We start from the raw sequence: 27,562 nt of genomic DNA on the forward strand, positions 1-27,562 counted from the left end.
GTGCAAATTATCGCCCGATTAATGCCGACCTTAAAATATTGACAAAAATCCTGGCCACCCGAACTACCTGACCAGGTAGGATTTGTTCCTAATAGACAGGCCCCAGACCAAACTCCGGGGGGGGGGGGGGGAGGGGAGCAATTTTGTTGTCTCTAGATCTCCGCAAGGAGTTTGATTCCCTTTCCTGGGACTATATTTTCTTTAAATTAGAACGCCCTAGCCCTAAATTTCTAACAATACTATGAGCAATCTACAACGAACCCAAGGCCCGCCTTTTAAAGGCTATAGATCACAGGATCTTGCTATACATAGCAGTGGTCTCAAACTTGCAGCCCTCCAGCTGTTGCGAAATTACAAGTCCCATCATGCCTCTGCTTGTGGAAGTCATGTTTGTAACTGTCAGCCTTGCAATGCCCCATGGGACTTGTAGTTTCGCAACAGCTGGAGGGCCACCAGTTTGAGACCCCCTGACATAGAGGAACCAGTCAGGGTTGCCCCTTGTCCCCGATATTTATTCTTCTTGGCATTAGAGTCCTTAGGCCCCTTTCACACTACTGCGACTTCAAATTCGCTTGCGATTTTGCCGCGATTTCAGGGAAACGCCTGTGCAACTGGCGTCAAAGTCGGACCACAGTAGCGCAGGGACTACTTTGAAGTCTGAACGACTTGAAGTCGTAATGATATGAATGGTTGTCATTGGAAATCATGGAGAACGACTCAAAATCCCAGAGAGCCAGGATATACAGGGGGTCTATTGTGGGGATCGTGAACACAAAATGTGCGCTGTTTGCGGGCGACATACTGATGCGCCTCTCTTCCCCAGTTACCTCAATGCTCAATCTGCACCTAATGCTACGTCACTTTACTTCTGTCTCTGGTTTACAAATAAATCATTCTAAATCTCAAGCTCTAAATGAACATCTCCTTAGAAACGCGTATAGTCCGAGTCTTGCAAAATTCATGAAATGGAAGACCAAAGGAAGATAAGGAAGATCAAAAGCTGCAAAACCTGGTAAGACCTGGGGAGTTATAGAACAATACCTCACATGCTCCCAGCTAGCCTCCCCTGCTTCCAGGATGGCGGAACTGCGTGTTGAGACACACGAGGCCCAGGGCCCTGATAATCGGCCTGCATCCCCTGCTTCATATTTGGAGTCCGACTCCTATTCGGACGCCCCCGCTGCTCTACAGTCAGGATCACAGACATCTCTATCCCGATCCCATGGTGTGGGGGTGGATGCGGAGCTGCGGGCACTTATACAGGCCCTTCCAACCAAGGCCGACATCGAGTCCCTCATCGGCCGCCTGGAGGCACAGCACCGCAGGGTCATACAAGATGTAAAGGGAGAGATGCGATCCCTGTCCACGAGACTGTGAGACCCCGGAGTCAGAACTAGAGCGGCGGGTATCCACACTAGAACACCTGCAGGACGCCCATGTCGATGCTGCGACGACACTGCAACTACATATGGAAGATATGGAGGATAGAAGTAGGCGCAATAATCTGCGCCTACGGGGTCTGCCGGAAGCGACGGGAACCGAGAACGTGGCTGCCACAGCTGCGGCTATCTTCCATAGACTCCTGGGTAATGCACTCCCCCCGAGGCTGGAGTTTGACCAGATCTACAGGGCCCTGGGCCCGCGTTCCGCAGACCCTAACAGGCCGCGGGACGTTATTTGCCGACTCCACCACTACTCCCATAAGGAAAGCATACTCCGCAGAGCTTGGGAGGCCGGTGAGGTGGAATTCAATGGGGCGCTATTCTGCCGGATGACTCCAGGGCCACCTTACAAAGATGTGCCATGCTTCGCCCCGTCTTGGAATTAGCCCGTCAACATGCGGTTACCTATCATTGGGGATACCCGCTCTCCGTCTTCAAGGGATCTGCCGGCCCTTTTCACATTCCTGGAAACGGCTCCCATCCAGGTACAGAACTGGCTGCTGTTCCTTCCGCAGCCGGTCGGAGGCTCTAGCCCGGCGACATCCCAGCCCAGACCGCAGAGGCAAAGACGGAGGTCCCGGGCGCCAACGCCAGATGGTACAGGTGAGTCTTAATTTGACCCCCCCTGTTCCCTCTGGACTGTACGAACCATTGACTAACCCCGACTGAGGTTCCTCCTCAACAGGGCATTCTGAATGTTCCAATTCCTTCAAACCCCTCTGGGATTTTTCAGTGGTCATTTTTTACTACATCACCTGGAATTAAAGGGCTCGGCTCTGTGCTGTTTACCCCCCCATCCACCGGTGGACTTTGCTGATTTTGATCCCTGGTATGCCACCCCCTCCCCTTCCCCCAGGGGATGAGAGCTTGTTATGCTGTTCTGTTGATCCTGGACCCACTTATCCGCCGACACTGCTGGAACTGGGCATTCTCCTGGCAAGCCATGTACCCCTGTCTAACATCACTTCTACTCTAACATGCACTTGTGGTTCCCCTCCCCCCTTGTTTTTTGGAAACTCAGCATTTCCTGGGGAACTGGCTATACACTACTGGAAAACAAGCCATATACAGATGCCCTCTTCTCCCGTCTTACATGCTCCACCGGATAAGCAAGCCATCCTGGAGTAGCAGTTAATTTGTTTGGATAAGATGTTGCTTGGGACATGGGTGGGCGGGGTCGTCTGTGATTACGTCGGGACCCAGTGGGGTGTGGGGGGACTTTTACCCCCTCCCTGTGGGTCCCAGGTGGCGATTGATGTTTCCTGCTTGGGGGATGGGGGGGGGGGGCGGCTCCCTGTATGCACTGAATGGGGACGGGCCCCCCCCGTTCTCTGCTCTTTGTTCCTTATCTCTTTTTGTGGAACCTTAGCGCCATATAGTTATACAGCTATTGCTCATGATGGGGGGAGGTGGGGGTGGGATTGCTGTTGAGCGGTAGCCCGCCTTTTGTATAGTGTTTTATGCCTGGCGGGAAGTAAACATAAACATATGCATACCCATGTGACGTCTCAACGAATGTTGTTTTATATGTTTTTCCAGAGACAGGTTGTCCCGGTTCACTATATCTAGTTCAAGCCCCTGTGCATTACTATATCTTGCAATCAGAGGACAGCGGGTGTTACTGTGTGCTCGCCTCTGTCTCGCGCTCCCCCCCCCCCCCAATTTTAGTGGGGGGGCTGGGATGGAGGGGGACGCGTCGAGGACCCCAGGGGCCTGGGGGGGACGCGGGCCCCCGGCAATTCAAGATGGGCACTAATAGGCAGCACTGCTGGGCACTGATGAGGTGGCACTGGTTGGCACAAATTCTAATGGAATAAATGAAAATGGAATAAATTTGAATGGTTTAGGAAATAAAAGAATAGAATAGAAAATAATAGAATAGAATAGAAAAAAACAATAGAAAACAATAGAACAGAAAGAATATAACCATCTTCCGAAATTCAAATTTTGGAATAAAATAAATTCAAACTCAAATAGAGTATAAAAGACTAAAATAGGATAAAATAGAAGGAATATAACCTTTTTTCTGAAATTCAAGTTTTCAATAGAATAAATTCAAATCTGAATAGAATAGAAAAGAATAGAATATAATTAAATATAATTAAAAAACAAAATAATAGAAAGAATATAACCATTTCCCAAAACTCTAATGGAATACATTTGAATTCGAATAGAATAGAATAGAAAAGAATAGAATAGAACAAACAATAGACTAGAATAGAACAGAAATAATACAACCATCTTCCGAAATTCAAATTTTGAATAAAATAAATTCAAACTCGAATAGAATAAAATAGAAAGAATATAACCTTTTTCCGAAATTCAAGTTTTGAATAGAATAAATGCAAATTTGAATAGAATAGAAAAGAATAGAATAGAAAGAATATAACCATTTTCCAAAATTCGAATGGAATACATTTGAATTTGAATAGAATAGAAAAAACAATAGACTAGAATAAAACAGAAAGAATACAACCATCTTCCATCTTCCGAAATTCAAATTTCGAACAGAATAAACTCGAACAGAAAAGAATAGAACAGAAAATAAAAGAATAGAATAGAATGGAATAGAAAGAATATAACCATCTTTCAAAATTTGAATAGAATAAATCCGATTTTGAATGGAATTCGAATTGATCTGAATGTGACTGAATTCTGAAAATTTGAATCGAATCGAGCATAAGAAACTAATTCCGAAAACAAATTAAACAAATTGAATGAATTTATGTAAATGCCGAATCAAATCGAAACAAATTTTTTTGTTCTGCACGTGTCTCATGTTGGGTATCTATTTATTCGACACAGCCTCATCTTTTATATCTTACCAAAAAATGTAGGTAATACAAAGTCCCCGGACCTCTAAAGGCTGAGAGGGAGAGCTGACATCCTTCAGTGTAGAGTGGGTTACCAGGCATGGTGGGTGTAATGCAAGATGAAGTGGTGGGTGCCAGACACTTTTTGAATGCAAAGAGATTTATTGTCTCTTGAACAAGAACTGTGGGAGAGAGGGTTAGGGCCAGGACACCCTCAAGTAGGTGCAATGATAATTGGCAAACTCCTAGACTTCTATAGGTAGACAGCTATACAATGGAAGGCCTCCAGCTGGACACCACTTCTGTATAGGTAGGACCGCTGTCTCCTATGGCAACAAATCTTCACCTCACACTCTACAATCTCTCACTGTAGATCTTCACTCACTGAGCTCCCGATCTCTCATTAGACTCTCAGACCCAATTGCCACTGGATCCCCTGAGCTCTTCCACTGTTCTCAGTATCTTCCTCAGGCGTCACCCCCACTGACCCGCTGAGTCCCTGGTTTGGCACTCACTGAAGTCTTCCCACTTCTTCATCCTCCCCGGCTGGTGGGAAGTCTGCTCTGGTACTGGCCTCATCTTACTCACTGTGGTCTCCGGTAACAAGGTGGATGGTCCCTTAGTGGCGACAGCTTCCCCTCTACCTCCGACCAGGACTGGTTCCCCGGCCAGCTGAAGCTTCCCTCTCGGTTGGACTCCAATCCTGAAGTCCCAACCCTACGCTGCTTCTGAATAGGCCGTCAGACAGCCCAGCAGCCAGGTGTCCCCGGGACAGGCCTCAGGCTTCCAGCCTAGCAGCCCGGGGCATCATAACACATGTCCACCCAGACAGCCGTCCAGGTGGCACAGAAACCCCGATCACCTGACTCCACCCAAATAAGTAGGTTCTCCCAGCAGGCCAAGGGGCTTAAAGAAACCCCCGCCAGTTGGCTGAGACACCCCATCCATTCATAACCTGACCTGGCTGAGCCCCTGTATATCCAAGATCACCAGCATAGCGCCACCTAGTGACAGAAGAGGGAAGGTGCAGCAAGTCCAGAACTAGAGAGGAATCAGTGGATCTTCTAACAATTAACCAGGGTAACTACCACCTGGCAAAACTAAATTTACTACCAACCCTGCCTAAACACCAGGGTGCTACATAAATATATATGTATTAAAAAAAAAAAAAAAAAAAGATATTTTTTTATTTTATTTTTTATATTTCTTATTTAATAAAGTTTTTTGCTGAAATCAAATGACATAAAAAAAAAATATAACAACCACTATTTTATTCTCTGGGGTGTCGGCCTTCATGAAATATAGAATACTTTTGGGGGTTTCATCAACCTTCAGGCCTAAAATGTACATTGTGCACTAAATCACCTCCGGTGGCGGAAGGGTTAGGAAGTGTATACATCATTATACAGAGGAGTATATATATCATTATACAGAGGAGTGTGTATATATATATATATATATATATATATATATATATATATATATATAATATTATACAGAAGAGTATATATAATATTATACAGCGGAGTATATATAACATTATACAGAGGAGTATATATATCATTATACAGAGGAGTTTATATAACATTACACAATCAGAAAGGTCCTCTTTGTCACCGATGTTCTATGAGACTTTTTGTCATTGAATAACTGACCCTGAGCGCACGGCGCATGCGCAAAAGTTGTGGGGGCGTTACTCATTAGGGCGCCGCCATATTGGTCCACCCATCACTCAGGCCTCAGGAACTCCCACTATGCCCCAGCCCACACCAAGCCGCGTGGAGGAGGAAGATGGCGGCGGGAAGTGACGTGTTTAGCCGGTGAGGGAAGGCCTGACACTTCCGTTCAGGAAAGATGGCGGCGGCGTGCCTGGTGCTCCGGAGGTCGCTGCGGGCGGGACAACTCCTCGGGGGGAGGCCGGTCTGGCCACAGCCGCCACAGGTGACCGGAGGTGGGGGCGAAGGGGGGGTGGGGCGCCGGTGATGGAGGGAGGAGCGGCCGGTGTGGGGGAGGAGGGAGGCCGGGAGAGGAGTGAAGGTCACCCGGGAGACAGGCCGGACATCTCCTGTGTGTAGACCGGGTGACCCCCCACTGTGATTTCTAGACATGGGGACACCCGGAGATTACATAACCAGAACCTTCCTCCTGCAGTATGGACTGTCTGTCCTGAGGACTGGTGACCCCCCTTTGTTATTTCTATACATGGGGACACCCTGAGATCACACAACCAGACTCCTCCCCCTGCAACATGGACTGTGTGTGCTGAGGACTGGTGACCCCCTCCCTGTTATTTCTATACATGGGGACCCCCTGAGATTACACAACAGGTTATATAACCAGATGACTCCCGCTGCAATGTGGACTGTCTGTGCTGCACCAGAGTAGAGGGGTATATTGAACTGACCCCCCCCCCCCTCATATCTATACATGGGGACCCCCTGAGATTACACAACAGGTCAGATAACCAGATGACTCCCGCTGCAATGTGGACTGTCTGTGCTGCAGAAGAGTGGAGGAGTAATTGTAGTGAACCAGGGTGACCCCTCCCCCCCAATATTTGTACATGGGGACCCCCTGACTGGATGTAACAGTGAGATCATTAGACTTCCGCAATATGGACTGTCTGTGCTGAGGACTGGTGACCCCCCTCTGTTATTTACATACACGGGGACACCCTGAGATCACACAACCAGACTCCTCCCCCTGCAGTATGGACTGTCTGTGCTGCACCAGAGCAAATAGTAATCGTACTGAACCAGGGTGACCCCCATATCTGTAGATGGGGACCCCTGACTGTATGAGATCATTAGACTTCTCCTGCAATATGGACTGTCTGTGCTGAGGACTGGTGACACCTCCTCTGTAATTTCTATACATGGGGACACCCCGACATTACACAACCAGACTCCTCCTCCTGCAACATGGACTGTCTGTGCCTCAGAAGGGTAGAGGAGTAATTATGAACCAGGGTGACCCCCATATCTGTACACGGGGACCCCCTGAGATTACATAACTGAACTCCTCCCCCTGCAGAATGGACTGTCTGTGCTACACCAGAGCAAATAGTAATTGTACTGAACCCGGGTGACCCCCATATCTGTAGATGGGGACCCCCTGACTGTATGAGATCATTAGACTTCTCCTGCAATATGGACTGTCTGTGCTGAGGACTGGTGACTCCCCCTCTGTTATTTCTATACATGGGGACCCCTGAGATTATACAACAGGTTATATAACAAGAATCTTTCTCCTGCAATGTGGACTGTCTGTGCTGAGGACTGGTGACCCCCCCCCCCTCCCCCCTGTAATTTGTATACATGGGGACACCCTGACATTACACAACCAGACTCCTCCTCCTGCAACATGGACTGTCTGTGCTACACCAGAGTAGAGGGGTATATTGAACTGAACCAGGGTGACCCCCCCCCCCCCCCCCAAATATCTGTACATGGGGGACCCCCTGATTGTATATAACAAGCTACAATCATGGGGGCTTAACCTGCGGCCCTCCAGCTGTTGCAGAAGTCCCATCGTTCCTCTGCCTGTGGGAGGAGTCACGCTTGTAACTGTCAGCCTTGCAATGCCTCATGGGACTCGTAGTTCTGCCACAGGTAGAGAACCCATCAGACTCCTCCTGCAACATGGACTGTCTGTTCTGCACCAGAGCAGAGTAATATGAGACCCCCTGGAACATCTCGACATTAGAGAGTTCAACATCCCGAGTCAGGACCTCTGCCTGCAACATGGACTGTCTGTTCTGCACCAGAAGAGGGCGGAGCTATTACTGAGGACTGCTGACCCCCCCCCCCCCCCCTTTGTCATCTATATATACATACATGTGACACGGGGACACCTTGAGATTATACAACACCACCTTCTCCTGCAACTTAGACTGTCTGTGCTGCACCAGAAGAGGGTAGAGTCATTCCGACCTCTATACTTCTGGATACCTGCAACGTGGCCTGTCTGTGCTGCACCATATCTGAGTAGTCATGGTGACCACCCTCCACCATCTATACTTCTTAATACCTGCAACATGGACTGTCTGTGCTGCACCAGAAGAGGGTGAGCTATTACTGAAGACTGGTGACCCCTTTGTCATATATATAATATATACACACAGTATCTCACAAAAGTGGTCAGATGAGACCAAAGGAACTTTTTGGCCTAAAAGCAAAATGCTATGTGTGGCAGAAAACTAACACTGCACATAACTCTGAACACCCCATCCCCACCGTGAAACATGGTGGTGGCAGCATCATGTGGTGGGGATGCTTTTCTTCAGCAGGGACAGGGAAGCTGGTCAGAGTTGATGGGAAGATGGATGGAGCCAAATACAGGACAATCTTAGAAGAAAACCTGTTAGAGTCTGCAAAAGACTTGAGACTGGGGCGGAGGTTCACCTTCCAGCAGGACAACGACCCGAAACATCCAACCAGAGCTACAATGGAATGGTTCAGATCAAAGCATATTCATGTGTTAGAATGGCCCAGTCACAGTCCAGACCTAAATCACATTGAGAATCTGTGGCAAGACTTGACAATTGCTGTTCACAGACGCTCTCCATCCAATCTGACAGAGCTTGAGATATTCTTCAAAGAAGAATGAGCAGAAATGTCCCTCTCTAGATGTGCAGAGCAATGATCCCCTCTCTTCGGAGACCTTGTAACACTTAACGAGTCACATGACACCGGGGGAGGGAAAATGGCTAATTGGGCCCAATTTGGACATTTTCACTTAGGAGTGGAAGAGGACTCCAGTGACAACCTGTGAAGCTCTGGTGACCTCCATGCCCAAGAGGGTTAAGGCAGTGCTGGAAAATAATGGTGGCCACACAAAATATTGACACTTTGGGCCCATTTTGGACATTTTCACTTAGGGGTGTACTGACTTTAGTTGCCAGCGGTTTAGACATTAATGGCTGTGTGTTGAGTTATTTTGAGGGGACAGCAAATTTACACTGTTATACAAGCTGTACACTCACTACTTTATATTGTAGACAAGTGTCATTTCTTCAGTGTTGTCACATGAAAAGATAGAAGAAAAGATTTACAAAAATGTGACTGAGGGGTGTACTCACTTTTGTGAGATACTGTAGATGGGGGACACCTAGGATTACACAACAGGTTAGATAACCAGACGACTCCTGAAACATGGACTGTCTGTGCTGCCTCATAGGATTGCCTAGTGACATCCGTCGCCTGTATGCGGCTCCTCCACCCTCAATGACACAATGTAATTACACAACAGCTTAGATAAGCAGGGTCTCCTGCAGCATGGACTGTTTGTGCTGCATCAGGATGTGGCAGTAGTAGGACTGAGCTCTCTGTCACCTGCACACGGCTCCTCCCTTCTGAATGATGCAATGTAATCACACAACAGCTTAGATGAGCAGAGTCTCCTGCAGTATGGACTGTCTGTGCTGCACTGGGACAGGGCAATATGAGGACTGAGACATGGAGACTCCTGCAAGATCTCCATTCAGCGCCTCCTGCCTGCAGTATGGACTGTCTGTGCTGCACCGGGACATGTCGCCTGTACGGTGACTTCTCCGCCCTGAATGATGATCTATAAGTAAGAGATCCTGCAATATGGACTGTCTGTGCTGCACTGGAGTAGGGTAGAGCTAGTACTGAGGTCTGGTGACCCCTTCCTCTGAGATCTCTATTAATCTATATCTCTCTCTATCTCTCTCTCTCTATCTCTCTCTCTCTATCTCTCTCTCTATCTCTCTCTCTCGATCTCTCTCTCTCTCTCTATCTCTCTCTCTCTCCCTATATCTCTCTCTCTCTCCCTATATCTCTCTCTCTCTCTATCTCTCTCTCTCTCTATCTCTCTCTCTCTCTCCCTATATCTCTCTCTCTCTCTCTCTCTATCTCTCTCTCTCTCCCTATATCTCTCTCTCTCCCTATATCTCTCTCTCTCTCTCTATCTCTCTCTCTCTCCCTATCTCTCTCTCTCTCCCTATATCTCTCTCTCTCCCTATATCTCTCTCTCTCCCTATATCTCTCTCTCTCCCTATATCTCTCTCTCTCCCTATATATCTCTCTCTCTCCCTATATATCTCTCTCTCTCCCTATATCTCTCTCTCTCTCCCTATATCTCTCTCTCTCTCCCTATATCTCTCTCTCTCCCTATCTCTCTCTCTCTCCCTATATCTCTCTCTCTCCCTATCTCTCTCTCTCTCCCTATATCTCTCTCTCTCCCTATATCTCTCTCTCTCCCTATATCTCTCTCTCTCCCTATATCTCTCTCTCTCCCTATATCTCTCTCTCTCTCCCTATATCTCTCTCTCTCTCCCTATATCTCTCTCTCTCTCCCTATATCTCTCTCTCTCTCCCTATATCTCTCTCTCTCTCCCTATATCTCTCTCTCTCTCCCTATCTCTCTCTCTCTCTCTCTCTCTCTCTCTCTCTCTCTCTCTCTCTCTCTCTCTGTCTCTGTCTCTGTCTCTGTCTCTGTCTCTGTCTCTCTGTCTCTCTCTCCCTATATCTCTCTCTCTCTGTCCCCTCTCTCTCTCTCTGTCCCCTCTCTCTCTCTCTGTCCCCTCTCTCTCTCTCTCTCTCTGTCCCCTCTCTCTCTCTCTCTCTCTGTCCCCTCTCTCTCTCTCTCTCTCTGTCCCCTCTCTCTCTCTCTCTCTCTGTCCCCTCTCTCTCTCTCTCTCTCTCTGTCCCCTCTCTCTCTCTGTCCTCTCTCTCTCTATCTCTCTCTCTCTCTCTCTCTCTCTCCCTATATCTCTCCCTATATCTCTCTCTCTCTCTCTCTCTCTCTATCTCTCTCTCTCTCTCTCTATCTCTCTCTCTCTCTCTGTGTCTCTCTCTCTCTCTCTGTGTCTCTCTCTCTCTCTCTGTCTCTCCCTATATCTCTCTCTCTCTGTCCCCTCTCTCTCTCTCTCTCTCTGTCCCCTCTCTCTCTCTCTCTCTGTCCCCTCTCTCTGTCCTCTCTCTCTCTCTCTCTCTGTCCTCTCTCTCTCTGTCTCTCTCTCTCTCTCAAATAATGTGTATACAAAGAGAAAAGTATTTGATCCCTTGCTAATTCTGTACGTTTGCCCACTGACAAAGAAATGATCCTTCTATAATTTTATTGGTCGGTTTATTATAACAGTGAGAGACAGAATAACAACAAAAATATCCAGAAAAACGCATTTCAAAAAAGTTATAAATTGATTTGCATTTTAATGAGTGAAATAAGTATTTTGACCCCTCCACAAAACATGACTTAGTAGTTGGTGGAGAAACCCTTGTTGGCAATCACAGAGGTCAGACGTTTCTTGGAGTTGGCCTCCAGGTTTGCACACATCTCAGGAGGGATTTTGTCCTCTTGGCAGATCCTCTCCAAGTCATTAAGGTTTCCAGGCTGACGTTTTGGTAGCTCAAACATTCAGCTCCCTCCATATATTTTCTATGGGATTAAGGTCTGGAGACTGGCTAGGCCACTCCAGGACCTTAATGTGCTTCTTCTTGAGTCACTCCTTTGTTGCCTTGGCTGTGTATCTTGGGTCATTGTCATGCTGGAATACCCATACATGACCCATTTTCAATGCCCTGGCTGAGGGAAGGAGGTTCTCGCCCAAGATTTGATGGTACATGGCCCCGTCCATTGTCTTTTTTTTTTTTTTGCTGTGAAGTTGTCCTGTCCCTTTAGCAGAAAAACACCCCAAAGCATAATGTTTCCACCTCCATGTTTGAAGGTGGGGATGGTGTTCTTGGGGTCATAGGCAGCGTTCCTCCTCCTCCAAACATGGCGAGTTGAGTTGATGCCAAAGAGCTTGATTTTGGTCTCATCTGACCACAACACTTTCACCCAGTTCTCCTCTGAATCATTCAGATGCTTTCCTGAGCAGGGGGACCTTGTGGGCTCTGCAGGATTTCAGTCCTTCACGGTGTAGTGTGGTACCAATTGTTTTCTTGGTGACTATGGTCCCAGCTGAGATCATTGACAAGATTCTCCTGTGTAGTTCTGGGCTGATTCCTCACCGTTCTCATCATCATTGAAACTCCACGAGGTGAGAACTTCCATGGAGCCCCAGACCGAGGGAGACTGACAGTTTTGTGTTTCTTCCATTTGCGAATAATCGCACCAACTGTTGTCACCATCTCACCAAGCTGCTTGGCGATGGTCTTGTAGCCCATTCCAGCCTTGTGTAGGTCTACAATCTTGTCCCCGACATCCTTGGACAGATCTTTGGTGTTGGCCATGGTGAAGAGATTGGAATCTGATTGCTTCTGTGGACAGGTGTCTTTTATACAGGTAACAAGCTGAGATTAGGAGGAGCACTCCCTTTAAGAGAGTGCTCCTAATCTCAGCTCATTACCTGTATAGAGGGCACCTGGGAGACAGAAATCTCGCTGATTGATAGGGGATCAAATACTTATAACACTCATTAAAATGAAAATCAATTTATAACTTTTTTGAAATGCTTTGTTGTGGATTTTTTTTTGTTCTGTCTTCTGGCCTTACCTCTGCAACGTAGACTGTCTGTGTTGCTCCAGGAAGTGGCAGTGTAAGGAATAAGGTGGTCCCCCCCCCCCTTTTTATATTTGGATGACACAACAGGTTAGATAACCAGACACTGCTTCTGAAATATAGACTGTCTGTGCTACACCAGAGGAGAGTAATTTGGGGGCTGAGGCCTGTAGTCCCTCCACTGGGGGGGGTGAAGCATTCTGAGTGAGGCCTTTCCTCTGCAACGTAGGCTGTCTGTGTTGCTCCAGGAGGTGGCAGAGTAAGGAGTGAGGTGGTGACCCCTCCCCCCTCATTATATATGCTGAGAGCTTGGATAACCAGACTGCTTCTGAAGCATGGACTGTCTGTGCTACTCTGCAGAATGAACTGGTGACCCCCTCCAACATGAAACGACACGACGGGTTAGATATTCAGGGGTTCCCCCTGGGACATGACCATTATGAAGCCCGGGTCTCCGCCTCCTTGATATTTGCATAACTCCTCCCACTGTGTAACTCAGGACTGAGGTATCTGGAGAGAGGTCGGGGGCTGTGATCTTTTCAGGAAGTTGTGTACAGGCCCCTCCCACCAGTCATGCATTGCATAGAGGAGGCAAGACCCAGTGATGACATCACGGGATGTAAAACGGAAATTGAATACTTACCTTCCCGGAAATTTCCTTTCCTGGTACCTATCCCTGGCAGCATACACACTTGGCATGTGTAGGATGCCATGGAGGCACCAGGAAAATAAGAAATAGTATAAAAACGGGTTTTATATAAAAATGTTGATGGGACTGTGATGGGAAAATAGAATATTTTGTGTCCTCGTCCGAATACCAGGTGAAAGGTTCTGGTGATGTCATGCCGAGATGGTCGGCTCCCATGCAGCCATTGGCTGACTCTTGGAGTCGACGTCAGTTGTGGGGTGCAGTACTCCTCACACCTCCCAGACAACAACCCCCCCCCCCTCCATAAGAGTAAAGTAAGGGCAGCATCTTTATAGTAGTTGTAAACCTCAGACATGAAATGTGAACAAAGCATATCTCTCTATAGTGTGTACTTGTCTCAGTCCAGAGAACTAAGTGTCATTTCTGTCTGCTTCCTCCTTCCTCTGCTGTCAGCATGAATCACTTCTGACAAGTTTTCATGACACCAAGTGATAAATGGTGACAGCCTGCTTCTATGTAAAAAAGTGTGGGGGTCCCTTGCCTTGCCTACCCTTCTTTTCCCTTGCCTACCCTTCTTTTCCCTTGCCTACCCTTCTTTTCCCTTGCCTACCCTTCTTTTCCCTTGCCTACCCTTCTTTTCCCTTGCCTACCCTTCTTTTCCCTTGCCTACCCTTCTTTTCCCTTGCCTACCCTTCTTTTCCCTTGCCTACCCTTCTTTTCCCTTGCCTACCCTTCTTTTCCCTTGCCTACCCTTCTTTTCCCTTGCCTACCCTTCTTTTCCCTTGCCTACCCTTCTTTTCTTTTCCCTTCCCTTCTTTTCTTTTCCCTTCCCTTCTTTTCTTTTCCCTTCTTTACCCTTCTTTTCTTTTCCCTTCCCTTCTTTTCTTTTCCCTTCTTTACCCTTACTTTCTCTTCCCTTCTTTTCTCTTCCCTTCCCTTCTTTTCTCTTCCCTTCCCTTCTTTTCCCTTCCCTTCTTTTCTCTTCCCTTCCCTTCTTTTCTCTTCCCTTCCCTTCTTTTCTCTTCCCTTCCCTTCTTTTCTCTTCCCTTCCCTTCTTTTCTCTTCCCTTCCCTTCTTTTCTCTTCCCTTCCCTTCCCTTTTCTCTTCCCTTCCCTTCCCTTTTCTCTTCCCTTCCCTTCTTTTCCCGTCCCTTCCCTTCTTTTGCCTTCCCTTCTTTTGCCTTCCCTTCTTTTGCCTTCCCTTCTTTTGCCTTGCCTTCTTTTGCCTTGCCTTCTTTTGCCTTGCCTTCTTTTGCCTTGCCTTCTTTTGCCTTGCCTTCTTTTGCCTTGCCTTCTTTTGCCTTGCCTTCTTTTGCCTTGCCTTCTTTTGCCTTGCCTTCTTTTGCCTTGCCTTCTTTTGCCTTGCCTTCTTTTGCCTTCCCTGCTCTCGCACATCTCTGCAGAGTAACTCCAGCTCTATGCTCCCTGTTTTCTGAAAGCTCAGACAAGCTGTATAAATTCAGCATTTTGGCTGTAGAGAATAGAAGACTGCAGATAAACAGGTACACGTTTATGTAGGAGGATTTGTTTCATCTCTGTGTATCACCTGAGGCCGGTCACTTCACTGGGGGATATGGAAGGGTTTACAACCACTGTAATTGCTGATAATCGGGAAAGTGAGTGTACACAGGGATACCCAGGTAGCTGCCTCCTTTTTATTCTGGTGGATTGATTTGATTTGATACGTCTCTGTGAATGTAGAGGATTTCTGGTTTGCTCAATTTAAAAAAAAAAATTTTTTTTGTTCCAGGCCAACATGTCGTTCAGCTCCATGTCCCGGGGTCGGAGGACGGCTCTCTCCACGCTGGGCGTAGTTCTGGCTGGGGGAGCCGGATTGGCATTGGCACTCCACAGGTCCGTTAAAGCTTCTGACCTAGAATTACACGCCCCCAGCTACCCCTGGAGCCACGGAGGGTTCCTCTCGTCTCTGGATCACGCCAGGTAATGTCCGCCTTACGTCTGCTCAGGTCCATCAGAGTAGAGGAGGAAGGCTGTGCAATGCCCGCTCTGCTATTTGTACAACCATCTCCTTCCATATACCTTCTACCCACTTCAATACCGGCCACTGTCACCCCCTTCCTGCCCAGGCCAATTTTCAGATTTCAGCGCTGTCACACTTTGACAATTGCGCGGTCATGCAACACTGTACACAAGTAACTTTTTTTTATGATTTTTTTTTTTTTTTTTTCACACAAATAGAGTTTTCTTTTAGTGGTATTAACCACTTAAGGACCGGGCCTCTTTCTGAGGTTTGTTGTTTTACAAATTAAAAACTTTTTTTTTTTTTTGGCTAGAAAATTACTTAGAACCCCCAAACATCATACATTTTTTTTTTTTTCTAACACCCTAGAAAATAAAATGGTGGTCGTTGCAATACTTTCTGTCACACCGTATTTGCGCAGCGCTCTTACAAGCGCACTTTTTTGGGGAAAAAATAAACTTTTTTAAAATTAAAAAATAAGACAACAGTAAAGTTAGCCCAACTTTTTTTTTTTAAGTGTGAAAGATAATATTACGCCGAGTAAATTAATACCCAACACGTCACTCTTCAAAATTGCGCCCCGCTCGTGGAATGGCGACAAACTTTTACCCTTAAAAATCTCCATAGGCGGCATTAAAAAAATTTCTACAGGTTGCATGTTTTGAGTTATAGAGGAGGTTTAGGGCTAGAATTATTGCTCTCGCTCTACCGATCACGGGGATACCTCAACATGTGTGGTTTGAACACCGTTCAATTTTTTTTTCTTATTTATTTTACCTTATTTTTAATTTTTACACTGTTCTTTTTTAAAAAAAAAAATGAAATTGTTACTTTTATTCCTATTACAAGGAATGTAAACATCCCGTGTAATACAAAAAAAGCATGACAGGACCTCTTAAATATGAGATCTGGGGGTCAAAAAGACCTCACTTCTCATATTTACACTAAAATACAATACAAATAAAAAATTGTAAAAAATGTTGTCATTTGAAAAAAAAAAATGGTCCTTTTAAGAGCTATGGGCGGAAGTGAAGTTTTTTGACGTCGCTTCCGCCCTGCAATGATATAGAGACGGGTGGGGGCCATCTTCTCCTCACTCGTCTCCATAACCCAGGAATGATAAGCATCCGATCGCCTCCGCTGCTATCGATGGCTCTGGTAAGTGATCCGGTAGAGATCTCGCGGCGAATCCGCCGCAGAGACCACTATTATCAGAAAGCAGATCACCAGCTGAAGAAGAGGATACCAGGGTTATGGTAGCTAGCTGCTACCATAACAAAGATATCTTTCTTCAAAGTTAGGACGTATATCGGCGTGCGGCAGTCTGGAAGTGGGTTAAATCACCGCTGGGTTTTTTATTTTTTTGCTGAATAAATGAAAATAAAAAAATAGCAAAAAACAAGTTTTTCTTTGTTTCTCATATACATTTTTGCAAATAACTAATCTTCCTAATACATTTTAGGCCAAAACATATTCTGATACATTTGTTTGGTGCAAATAACCCAAATCAGTGTATATTATTTAGTCTGTAGGAAAGTTATGGAATCCACAAACTATGGGATATACTGTACAGTATCTAAAAATTGATCGATCCTGATGTACTGACGGACGATCTCATTTCTTGAGGCCCGAAAACCGCCAGGACAGTACAAATATCCCTCAAATGACCCATTTTTTGGAAAGTAGACAGTCTGAGGTATTTAGTAAGAGGCATGGCGAGTTTTTTTTTTTTTTTTGAAGTTGTAATTTTTTTGTCACAATTTTTTCGAAGACAGATTACTGGGAGGGGCTGGGGAAGATCCGGCTGTCTTGGTGCACGTTGACACCAATGACAAATTTTAGAGGCAGATGGAGTGTCCTAAAAAAACGATTTTAGGGACTTAGGAGCCAAATTGAGGAAAAGGACCTCCAAGGTAGTGTTCTCCAGAAATACCACCGGTACCTCGAGCCACACCAGAAAGGCAGAGGGAGATTAGGGAAGTAAACAAGTGGCTGGGCAGCTGGTGTAGTAAGGAGGGGTTTGGGTTCCTGGAGAACTGGGCCGACTTCCCAGTCGGTCACCAGCTCCATAGAAGGGGGACGGACTGCACCTAAATGAGGAGGGTGCAGATCTGCTGGGGGTGAAGATGGCTGAAAAGTTAGAGGGGCTTTTAAACTAGGCGATGGAGGGGAGGGTTCAGATGTAGAGATAGCCAGCGTGCAACAAATTCCAGAGGGTAGTATTGGGGGGCATAAGTGATAGGTTGACTAAAGCACTTAAACCCGAGGTAAGTATAGTAACAAAGTCCTATTTGCAACCCCAGAGCACCCAATAAGGAGATAGTATGCGTCCGGACAAAACTTTGTGGCTTCTTCACTAATGCCAGGAGTCTGGCAAACAAATGGGAGAACTAGAGCTGCTATTGTATGAGGAGGATTTAGATTTTGTGGGAGTTTCAGAGACTCTCATGATTGTCTGGCAACTATTCAAGGGTATTCCCTATATCACAGGGATAGAGAGGGTAAAAAGGGGGAGGGGTATGCCTGTATATCAAAAATGATGTACAAGTGAATCTGAGAGATGACATCAATAAGGGAGCTGGGGAGGAGGTGGAATACTTATGGGTAGAGCTCCAAAGGGAGGAAACCAAGAGGAAAGTAATACTGGGAGTATGCTATAGGCCCCCTAACCAAAGGGGGGAGGCAGACCTCCCGTCACAATTTGGAATGGCGGAAAGTATCATAATGGGGGATTTTAATCATCCAGACATAGACTGGGCAGAAGGAACCACACATTCTTCTAAGGCTCGCCATTTACTAAATGTCTTACTGGACAATTTCATGGGTCAGATGGTAAACGCACCAACCAGAAACAAGGCATTACTAGACCTACTGATTACTAACAATACAGACCTGGTCACGGATGTGGAAAAAAGGGGGCAATTTAGGAAACAGCGATCACAGGTCAATTGGTTTCAGTATAAATCACACAAATAGGAAACATAAAGGGAATACAAAGACACTGAATTTCAAAAGAGCCAACTTCCATAAACTACGCTCCTTGCTAAAAGATATTTAATAGGATAAAATCTTAGGAACAAGGAACACTAAGGAAAAATGGGTATGCTTTATGAGCATATTAAATAAGGGTATTAGCCAGTGCATCCCAATGGGAAATACATTTCCCAAAGAGCTAATAAATGTCCTTGGTGGCTTAACCTGAACGTAAAAAATGCACATAAAAGCAAAGGAGAAGGCCTTCAAAAAAATACAAGGCTGAGGGATCATCGTCAGCATTCCATCTTTACAAAGAATGCAGCAAGAAATGTAAGGGTGCCATCAGGGCGGCTAAGAACACGAAAGGCACAAAGCAGAGGAGAGTAAAAAAGATCCCAAGTCTATAAATAGTAAGAAAGGGAGGTCAGATCATATTGGCCCTATAAAGAATGAGGAAGGACATATGATTCCAAAGAATGTGGTCGGGATGACACAGTGGCTGGACTGTGAAGTAGAATAATAATTTATCGAACCAGGCAGGAGCTCAGTGATGCAGGTTTATTAACAGATGGGAACATACAAGTTTATGTTCAAAGTATTACAAGATGCAGGTCTAATTTTATACAGTTTCTTTACAATGCAAGCATATTAGGTACAACATGATTGGTTGCTAAGATCTACATCAATGTAACTAACCATAAATCTGACGCTTGTCATACAACCAGACAAACTTATTCATTCCCAGAATTCCTACATGTTTATTAAAATGATTTATGACTGTTTTTGTCTATGGCTTTACCCATTAAAATACTTGTATCGAGATAATATGGCACCCAGTCATGTTAAATCAAACCCTCCTTGTCCTGATAAGACTACATGAACTTGCAATAACCCCACTTTATGTGTTATATGCCTTTATTGTTTATAACTCTACAATCCTATATGTATGTATTCCTATATTGGTTTCACAAAAAGGTGTGTGTCTCTCTCGTGTATATATATATATATATATATATATATATATATATATATATATATATATATATATGTGTGTGTATATGTATATATATATATATATATATATATATATATATATATATATATATATATATATATATATAAAATCTAACTGCTTTATTCAGTATTGTTTAATTATTAATGTATACATACACATCCGTGTTCTCTTATTCAATATACTTTAACAGTTTAATGAGGACACAAACTGACCTTTTTGACCCTGTCAAACTAAATTAATATACATAACTTTCCCATATTCCACATAATTACTTTTTAAACCACCCGTGTAAGAAGTTTTATCACTTATTCTTGACAACGTTTATTTTATTACCTTTAAGGAATGTTATCTTATCAGACTATAGTTCGAATGCTGTCAAAGTGTTTCTCTTCTAAGCAGTTGACTTAATAACTTACAATGAACTATTCTATATTATTGTATTAACTCCTATAAATTAATAACTTCTCTTAATATTGAACTAATAATAATATTGATGATATTTCCACTACTACACTAATATTAATAATAATTTTATCAATAAAACATATGTAAATTAATATGAATAATATGAAATACATTGGCCTATATGAAATTCTACAACAACTGACATCGGTGACTTCAGTTAGCTCTCAGCTGAAGACGGGTCACAGGAGTTCAAAACAAATTGCACTCCTGTGATCCATAGGGAGAAGTACAGCCAAACAAGCTCAGGCTGGACGTCTCCTTTTTAATAAAAATGCTACCAAAATTATTGTGCTGTAAATTGCCTCCAGCATTGTTCCTGTTCCTTTTTTGCTGGGGGCTGCCATTTTGTTGAAGCCTAGAACCTTGAGCAGCAGGTAAAGCAGAACTATCCTATCCTTTTTCAGCCATCTGTTTGATCTGCAGCTGCCATGGTGCTGTACAAGTGATCAGTTATGACACCGGCCATTTGATGGTTTGATAGTTTGGTTGAAGACGCAAGCAAATATGAGAATGTAACTATTATTTAAAGCTGCTAAATGGGTCTAGTCCTGCTTTATAGGCTGTCGGCAGATTGGCCTCTACTAATTTCGACACCGTGCTGAGAATAAAAAGCAACTGAGCATGTGCAGAGCAGGATGATCCTGCGTATTACTGGGTTTTAAACTGTACAGGCACTTATTTTTAATCATTTACATAGCTATACCTGCAAAAAGGGCCAGGCTGAAGTGATCAAGCAGGACTTAAAGTGATTGTAAAGGTAAATTTAAAGAAAAAAAAAAAACCAAACGTGTTATACTTACCTCCACTGTGCAGCTCGTTTTGCCCCGAACATCCTCTTCTGGGGTCCCTCGGCGGCTCTCGCGGCTCCCCCTCCCCCCCATCTGATAACCCCCTAGGACAGTGATGGTGAACCTTGGCACCCCAGATGTTTTGGGACTACATTTCCCATGATGCTCATGCACTCTGCAGTGTAGTTGAGCATCATGGGAAATGTAGTTCCAAAACATCTGAAGTGCCAAGGTTCGCCATCACTGCCCTAGGAGAAGCGCTTCCCCGAGGGGGTTACCTTGCGGGTGCGCTCCCGAGTCCAGCATTCGGTGTCCATAGAGGCCGAATGCAGAACTCGGCCCCGCCTCCCGGCGCTTGCGTCATTGGATTTGATTGACAGCTGCGGGAGCCAATGGCTGCGCTGCTATCAATCTATCCAATCAAGAGCCGAGAACCCCGGTTAGAGAGACACCGCGTCCCCGTCGGGACAAGTTCGAGGGTTCAGGTAAGTAAAACGGGGGGGGGGGGGGGGTGCCGGTCACGGACAGGTGTTTTTTTCACCTTAATGCAGGGGTCTCAAACTGGCGGCCCTCCAGCTGTTGCAAAACTACAAGTCCCATCATGCCTCTGTCATGCTTGTAACTGTCAGCCTTGGTATGCCTCATGGGACTTGTAGTTCTGCAACAGCTGGAGGTCCGCTAATTGCATATCCCTGGTATATACCATACCTGACTGATGCCCCCCTAGTTTCGCAACAGCTGGAGGGCCGCCAGTTTGAGACCCCTGCCTTAACGCATAGGGTGCATTAAGGTGACAAAACACGAGGATTTACAACCCCTTTTAAAGTGGAGCTCCACCCTATTTTTTCACTTTGGCCCCAGGCATTGCTTACTGCTATGTCATCAATGTTTGGGATTTTTTCATTTTTTTTTTCCCCAAAAGTTTAATTAGCTTTATGCTTCCTGAAGCGCTTCACTTCCATATTACCTTGCCGCAGCGAGGTATGTCATATGCTCCCTCACATTGGCTCTTGGGATATATGTCGTTTTCCAGGAGTCCTCCGCACCGCGCCTCGCTTTCTTCACACTGACCGGCATGAGATCGGGAGGTGCATGCTGGGTAGCCAGTTGCACTGTATCCCAGAAGAAAGTCCGACCAGGCTTCAGATGCCCACACTGGAATCTTACAGGATTGGGAGGGGACAGTGAGTAACATTGGATTTACAAGGAACATAAACGATTACATATGCAGCTTATGCCAATTTCCATGGAATAAGCTGCGACTATCATGGGAGTGCTAAAAAAAAAAAAAAAAAAAAAGACTGGAGCTGCACTTTAATTTTCTGACTAAAGGTCCACTTTAACCACTTGCTTACCGGGCACTTTCACCCCCTTCCTGCCCAGGCCAAGTTTCAGCTTTCATCGCTGTCACACTTTGAATGACAATTACGCGGTCATGTGACGCTGTACCCAAATTACAGTTTTATCATTTTTTCCACACAAATGGAGCTTTCCTTTGGTGGTATTTATTCACCACTGGGGTTTTTATTTTTTTAATAAACAAACAAAAAAAGACCTGAAAATTTTGAAAAACAAAATGTTTTTTGTATTTTTATTATAAAATTTTGCAAGCTGGTAATTTTTCTCCTTCAGTGAAGTGCGCTGATGGGGTAGGACTGCTGGGCACTGATGGGGCAGGACTGATGGGCACTGATGGGCTCTGATGGGGCAGGACTGATGGGCTCTGATGGGGCAGGACTGATGGGCACTGATGGGGCAGGACTGATGGGCTCTGATGGGGCAGCACTGATGGGCTCTGATGGGGCAGGACTGATGGGCTCTGATGGGGCAGGACTGATGGGCTCTGATGGGGCAGGACTGATGGGCTCTGATGGGGCAGGACTGATGGGCTCTGATGGGGCAGGACTGATGGGCTCTGATGGGGCAGCACTGATGGGCTCTGATGGGGCAGGACTGATGGGCTCTGATGGGGCAGGACTGATGGGCACTGATAGATGACACTGGTGGGCATTTAGGGGACCGCTGTCCCTCTAACAGAAGCCAGTTACCGGCTTTATTCTTTTCTTTACTCTGACAGCATAGTTACATAGTTCGTCCAAGCTGGACATTTGTAACTATGTACAGTATATACCAGGGATATGCAATTAGCGGACCTCCAGCTGTTGCAAAACAAGTCCCATCATACCTCTGCCTCTGGGTGTCATGCTTGTGGCTGTCAGTCTTGCTATGCCTCATGGGACTTGTAGTTCTGCAACAGCTGGAGGTCCACTAATTGCATATCCCTGGTATATACCATACCTGACCGATGCCCCTGGAAGTTGGAAATCGCTGTAATAGAGAATGCTGCTATACCCTGATCCGGTGATCTTCGGATCCTGCTGCGTTGTGAACACAGGAAGTCGGCCACTTTGGATGGGCACCATTTATAGAACGGTTTCTGTTTTTTAAATGAATGCAAAGCCTTCTCTGGACAAAAGTGGGGAGGTGACGTCACAATCTACACCTCATCCAATCAGAGAACGCTTTGCATTCGTTCAGAAGAAATGCGAATGATACCTAGAATTCTTTCTTAATTTTGCTTTAAATCTGTGTGATGTGCTTTATCCCTGTAATGATATCCGTTGTCTGCAGCTCTGTTCCTGACCATTTTGTTTTTCTCTGTGCAGCGTCCGTCGGGGCTATCAGGTATACAAGCAGGTGTGTGCGGCCTGTCACAGTATGGACTATCTGGCCTTCAGGAACCTGGTTGGTGTTTCCCATACAGAAGCTGAAGCCAAAGCCTTGGCTGAGGAGGTGAGATTTTTTGCTATTCTGCATCCTCTGGATTGGAGGTCCTCAAATCTTCTGTGTACTAAACCCCCTCCCCCAACCCTCACCAGCCATACACATCAATACTTGTAGAGGGTAATGATAGAGAAGGGATCCGTCTTGTCAGCGGACTGCTCCCGCTGACTGTTACTGTGAAGATAACCAGCAGACTGGAGGCTTAACCACTTCCGTACCGGACACTTTCACCCCCTTCCTCCCCAGGCCAGTGTTCACATTTCAGTGCTGTCACAATTTGAATGACAATTATGCGGTCATACAACACTGTACCCATATGACATTTTTATCTTCTTTTTTTTTTTCACACAAATAGAGCTTTCTTTTGATAGTATTTAATCACAGCTGGGTGTTTTTATTTTTTATTTTTATTTTGCTAAACAAACGAAAAAAGTCCAAATATTTTTTTTAATTCTTTGTTTCTGTTATAACATTTTGCAAATAATATTTTTCTTCACTGATGGGTGCTGGTGAGGCGGCGATGGTGGCGATGATGGTGGGCGCTGGTGGGGCAGCGCTGATGGGCGCTGGTGGGGCAGCGCTGATGGGCGCTGGTGGGGGGCAGCGCTGATGGGCGCTGGTGGGGGGCAGCGCTGATGGGCGCTGGTGGGGGGCAGCGCTGATGGGCGCTGGTGGGGGGCAGCGCTGATGGGCGCTGGTGGGGGGCAGCGCTGATGGGCGCTGGTGGGGGGCAGCGCTGGTGGGGGGCAGCGCTGATGGGCGCTGGTGGGGCAGCACTGATGGGGCAGCGCTGATGGGCGCTGGTGGGGCAGCGCTGATGGGCGCTGGTGGGGCAGCGCTGATGGGCGCTGGTGGGGCAGCGCTGATGGGCGCTGGTGGGGCTGCACTGATTGTAAATGTCCCCTGTTACAGGATCGCCGGTTATAGGCTTTCAGATAACCAGCATTTGTTTACATTTGTTGAGCTGTAATTGGACACAGCTGATCACATGGTAAAGGGCCGCTGTGATTGGCCCTTTACCTTGATCTGTTATCAGCTAGTGAGCCCAATACCCCAATACGCAGGGTTCTGGGAGGATATCAATAGATGCCCTCGCAGAACTGGATGGTACGGTCGGCAAGTGGTTAGGCAAGCCATAGAGGGTTTGCTTTTCTTTCCTGCAACCGCGGTCGCAGCAAAGAAAGTCGCATTATTCCCCCCATCAACACAGCCGGTGCGGTTGGGGGAATCTCTCCCACAGTGCTATTGTGGTGTTCTGTGGGTGGGGGAGGTGCAGGGAGCCTTCCTGGCTGGCAGAACACGATCAATACTGCTAGTAATGTAAAAAAGCTGACAGGCTGGTTGAATCCAAGTTGATCGATGGATACAGCCGGCCTGCCCATAGACGGATCAAATCTTGACTGGTCCCTGAACTGAACTGACCCAAGATTTGATCCATCCATGGCCGACATTACTCTACCTCCCAACTTTCATTTATTGCAATGGAGAGGAAGCTGTGTGAGAATTCTATAGGCTGCTGTGGGGATGAGCGCGCTGAAGATGGACACCCCTATCCTTTTCTCTAATCTCCCGCACTGAAACGATTGTTCATCTTGCTAAAACGTATAGGAAGGTACAAAACATAGTATGAGGATAGCCGCTGTAGCTCTTTATTATGCTCCCCCTGTATTCTCTGTATCTTGTAACGTCTTTTGTTTGCGTTTTTTTTTTTTTTTTTTCAGTTTGAGATCCTGGACGGTCCTGATGACAACGGCGAGATGTTCACTCGTCCAGGGAAACTGTCTGACCACTTCCCCAAGCCGTACCCCAACCCCGAGGCAGCTAGAGCAGCCAATAACGGCGCCCTGCCCCCTGATCTCAGCTACATTGCCAACGCCAGGTAATAAGGGCTTATCATTGGCTGTGTTCAATACATTCAGAGTGTAGCAGAGGCACGTTGCTGGTTTTACCCGCTCTATGGGCACTGGATGGTGTCTACCTAATGCATATGGTCAAATTTAGCAGACCATCCATGAAAGTTGTTGTTTTACTGAGAACCCCCCCCAAAATACAAAAATACAACTACAAAAACCTAAAGGATGAATAATACAAGTTACATAGTCTGGTTGAAAAAAAGACAAGTCCATCTAATGCTACCAAATCAAGGGGAAATGGGCAGCAGAATGGAGGGGCAGACATAGCTTCTGTGTGTGAGATAAGTCCCGAAGGTGACAAGCACCTAATTGGACCTAACTCCTAGTGTGCTTTAGGATTTTACATGTTATTCAGCCCAATATGTGCAATTACAGGGCATCTTGTAGTGTTGGCTGTGCAGTATTCTTGCATAAGACTTGCTGTCTTCTATTACTTTTCATTAGTCCTATTTTCTTTCTTTCTTCATATCTATATTTCTTATGCTTTTACCACATCAGCCCTTACCAGTAAAACTGCACACATGCTTCACCCATCAAACAATAAATTGCCTAGTGCTATCCTGTGCTCCCAGCATGCTTTACCATGATAAATGGCTTCTTCATAATCACCTATTATGTGCAGGTTGACCTTTATCCCCTGATGTGTTTCAACCAAAGAGATCTAAGCGGGGGCACCATTAGAAATCATGAGGTCTCAGCCTACCTGACAGGGTCCCCTCCTGCACTTGTACACATACACACTGCTCCTCGCTACAAGTGTGGTGGGAGGGGACTGTGTGTGTGCGCACAAGTGTGGTGGGAGGGGACTGTGTGTGTGCGCACATGTGTGGTGGGAGGGGACTGTGTGTGTGCGCACATGTGTGGTGGGAGGGGACTGTGTGTGTGCGCACATGTGTGGTGGGAGGGGACTGTGTGTGTGCGCACATGTGTGGTGGGAGGGGACTGTGTGTGTGTGTGTGTGCGTGCACAAGTGTGGTGGGAGGGGACTGTGTGTGCGCGCACATGTGTGGTGGGAGGGGACTGTGTGTGTGTGCGCACATGTGTGGTGGGAGGGGACTGTGTGTGTGTGCGCACATGTGTGGTGGGAGGGGACTGTGTGTGTGTGCGCACATGTGTGGTGGGAGGGGACTGTGTGTGTGTGCGCACATGTGTGGTGGGAGGGGACTGTGTGTGTGCGCACATGTGTGGTGGGAGGGGACTGTGTGTGTGTGTGTGCGTGCACAAGTGTGGTGGGAGGGGACTGTGTGTGCGCGCACATGTGTGGTGGGAGGGGACTGTGTGTGTGCGCACATGTGTGGTGGGAGGGGACTGTGTGTGTGTGTGCGTGCACAAGTGTGGTGGGAGGGGACTGTGTGTGCGCACACACAGTCCCCTCCCACCACACATGTGCGCACACACACAGTCCCCTCCCACCACACATGTGCGCACACACACAGTCCCCTCCCACACATGTGCGCGCACACACACAGTCCCCTCCCACCACACTTGTGCGCGCACACACACAGTCCCCTCCCACCACACTTGTGCGCGCACGCACACAGTCCCCTCCCACCACACTTGTGCGCGCACGCACACAGTCCCCTCCCACCACACTTGTGCGCGCACGCACACAGTCCCCTCCCACCACACTTGTGCGCGCACGCACACAGTCCCCTCCCACCACACTTGTGCGCGCACGCACACAGTCCCCTCCCACCACACTTGTGCGCGCACGCACACAGTCCCCTCCCACCACACTTGTGCGCGCACGCACACAGTCCCCTCCCACCACACTTGTGCGCGCACGCACACAGTCCCCTCCCACCACACTTGTGCGCGCACGCACACAGTCCCCTCCCACCACACTTGTGCGCGCACGCACACAGTCCCCTCCCACCACACTTGTGCGCGCACGCACACAGTCCCCTCCCACCACACTTGTGCGCGCACGCACACAGTCCCCTCCCACCACACTTGTGCGCGCACGCACACAGTCCCCTCCCACCACACTTGTGCGCGCACGCACACAGTCTCCTCTCATTCCCTCCTGCTTGTACATACCTCTCCTCACTCTGATCTGTCCAGCATCTATGCACAGTGTACTGCTCTCTGGGTACAGACCCTTCTCCATGCTGACTGTAGACAGACAATAGAAAGCTGCCTTATGGGATCTCTTCCTCCTGAACCATGTGGAATGGGCTAAGACAGTGATCTCCAAACTGCCGCCATTTGCTTGCTTTTACCTGGTGCTAGGGGCGCAGTTTCCTCCCGCTGGCGCCAGCAAAGGGGCAA

General features: G+C 46.8%; 1 protein-coding gene across 1 annotated transcript in view; it reads left to right on the plus strand.

The window, feature by feature from the left end:
- Positions 1-6,039: 6,039 nt before the first annotated feature.
- Positions 6,040-27,562, plus strand: part of CYC1 (cytochrome c1) — a 29,190-nt gene continuing 7,667 nt past the window's right edge. The window contains exons 1-4 of the mRNA XM_073629435.1: positions 6,040-6,196; positions 15,120-15,310; positions 23,261-23,387; positions 25,100-25,257. Of these exons, the coding sequence (XP_073485536.1) occupies positions 6,110-6,196; positions 15,120-15,310; positions 23,261-23,387; positions 25,100-25,257 (563 nt within the window). The 5' untranslated portion in view covers positions 6,040-6,109. The remainder of the gene's footprint in view (positions 6,197-15,119; positions 15,311-23,260; positions 23,388-25,099; positions 25,258-27,562) is intronic.

The sequence above is a fragment of the Aquarana catesbeiana genome, linkage group LG05, assembly GCF_042186555.1.
Source record: "Aquarana catesbeiana isolate 2022-GZ linkage group LG05, ASM4218655v1, whole genome shotgun sequence".
Classification (NCBI taxonomy): Eukaryota; Metazoa; Chordata; class Amphibia; order Anura; family Ranidae; genus Aquarana; species Aquarana catesbeiana.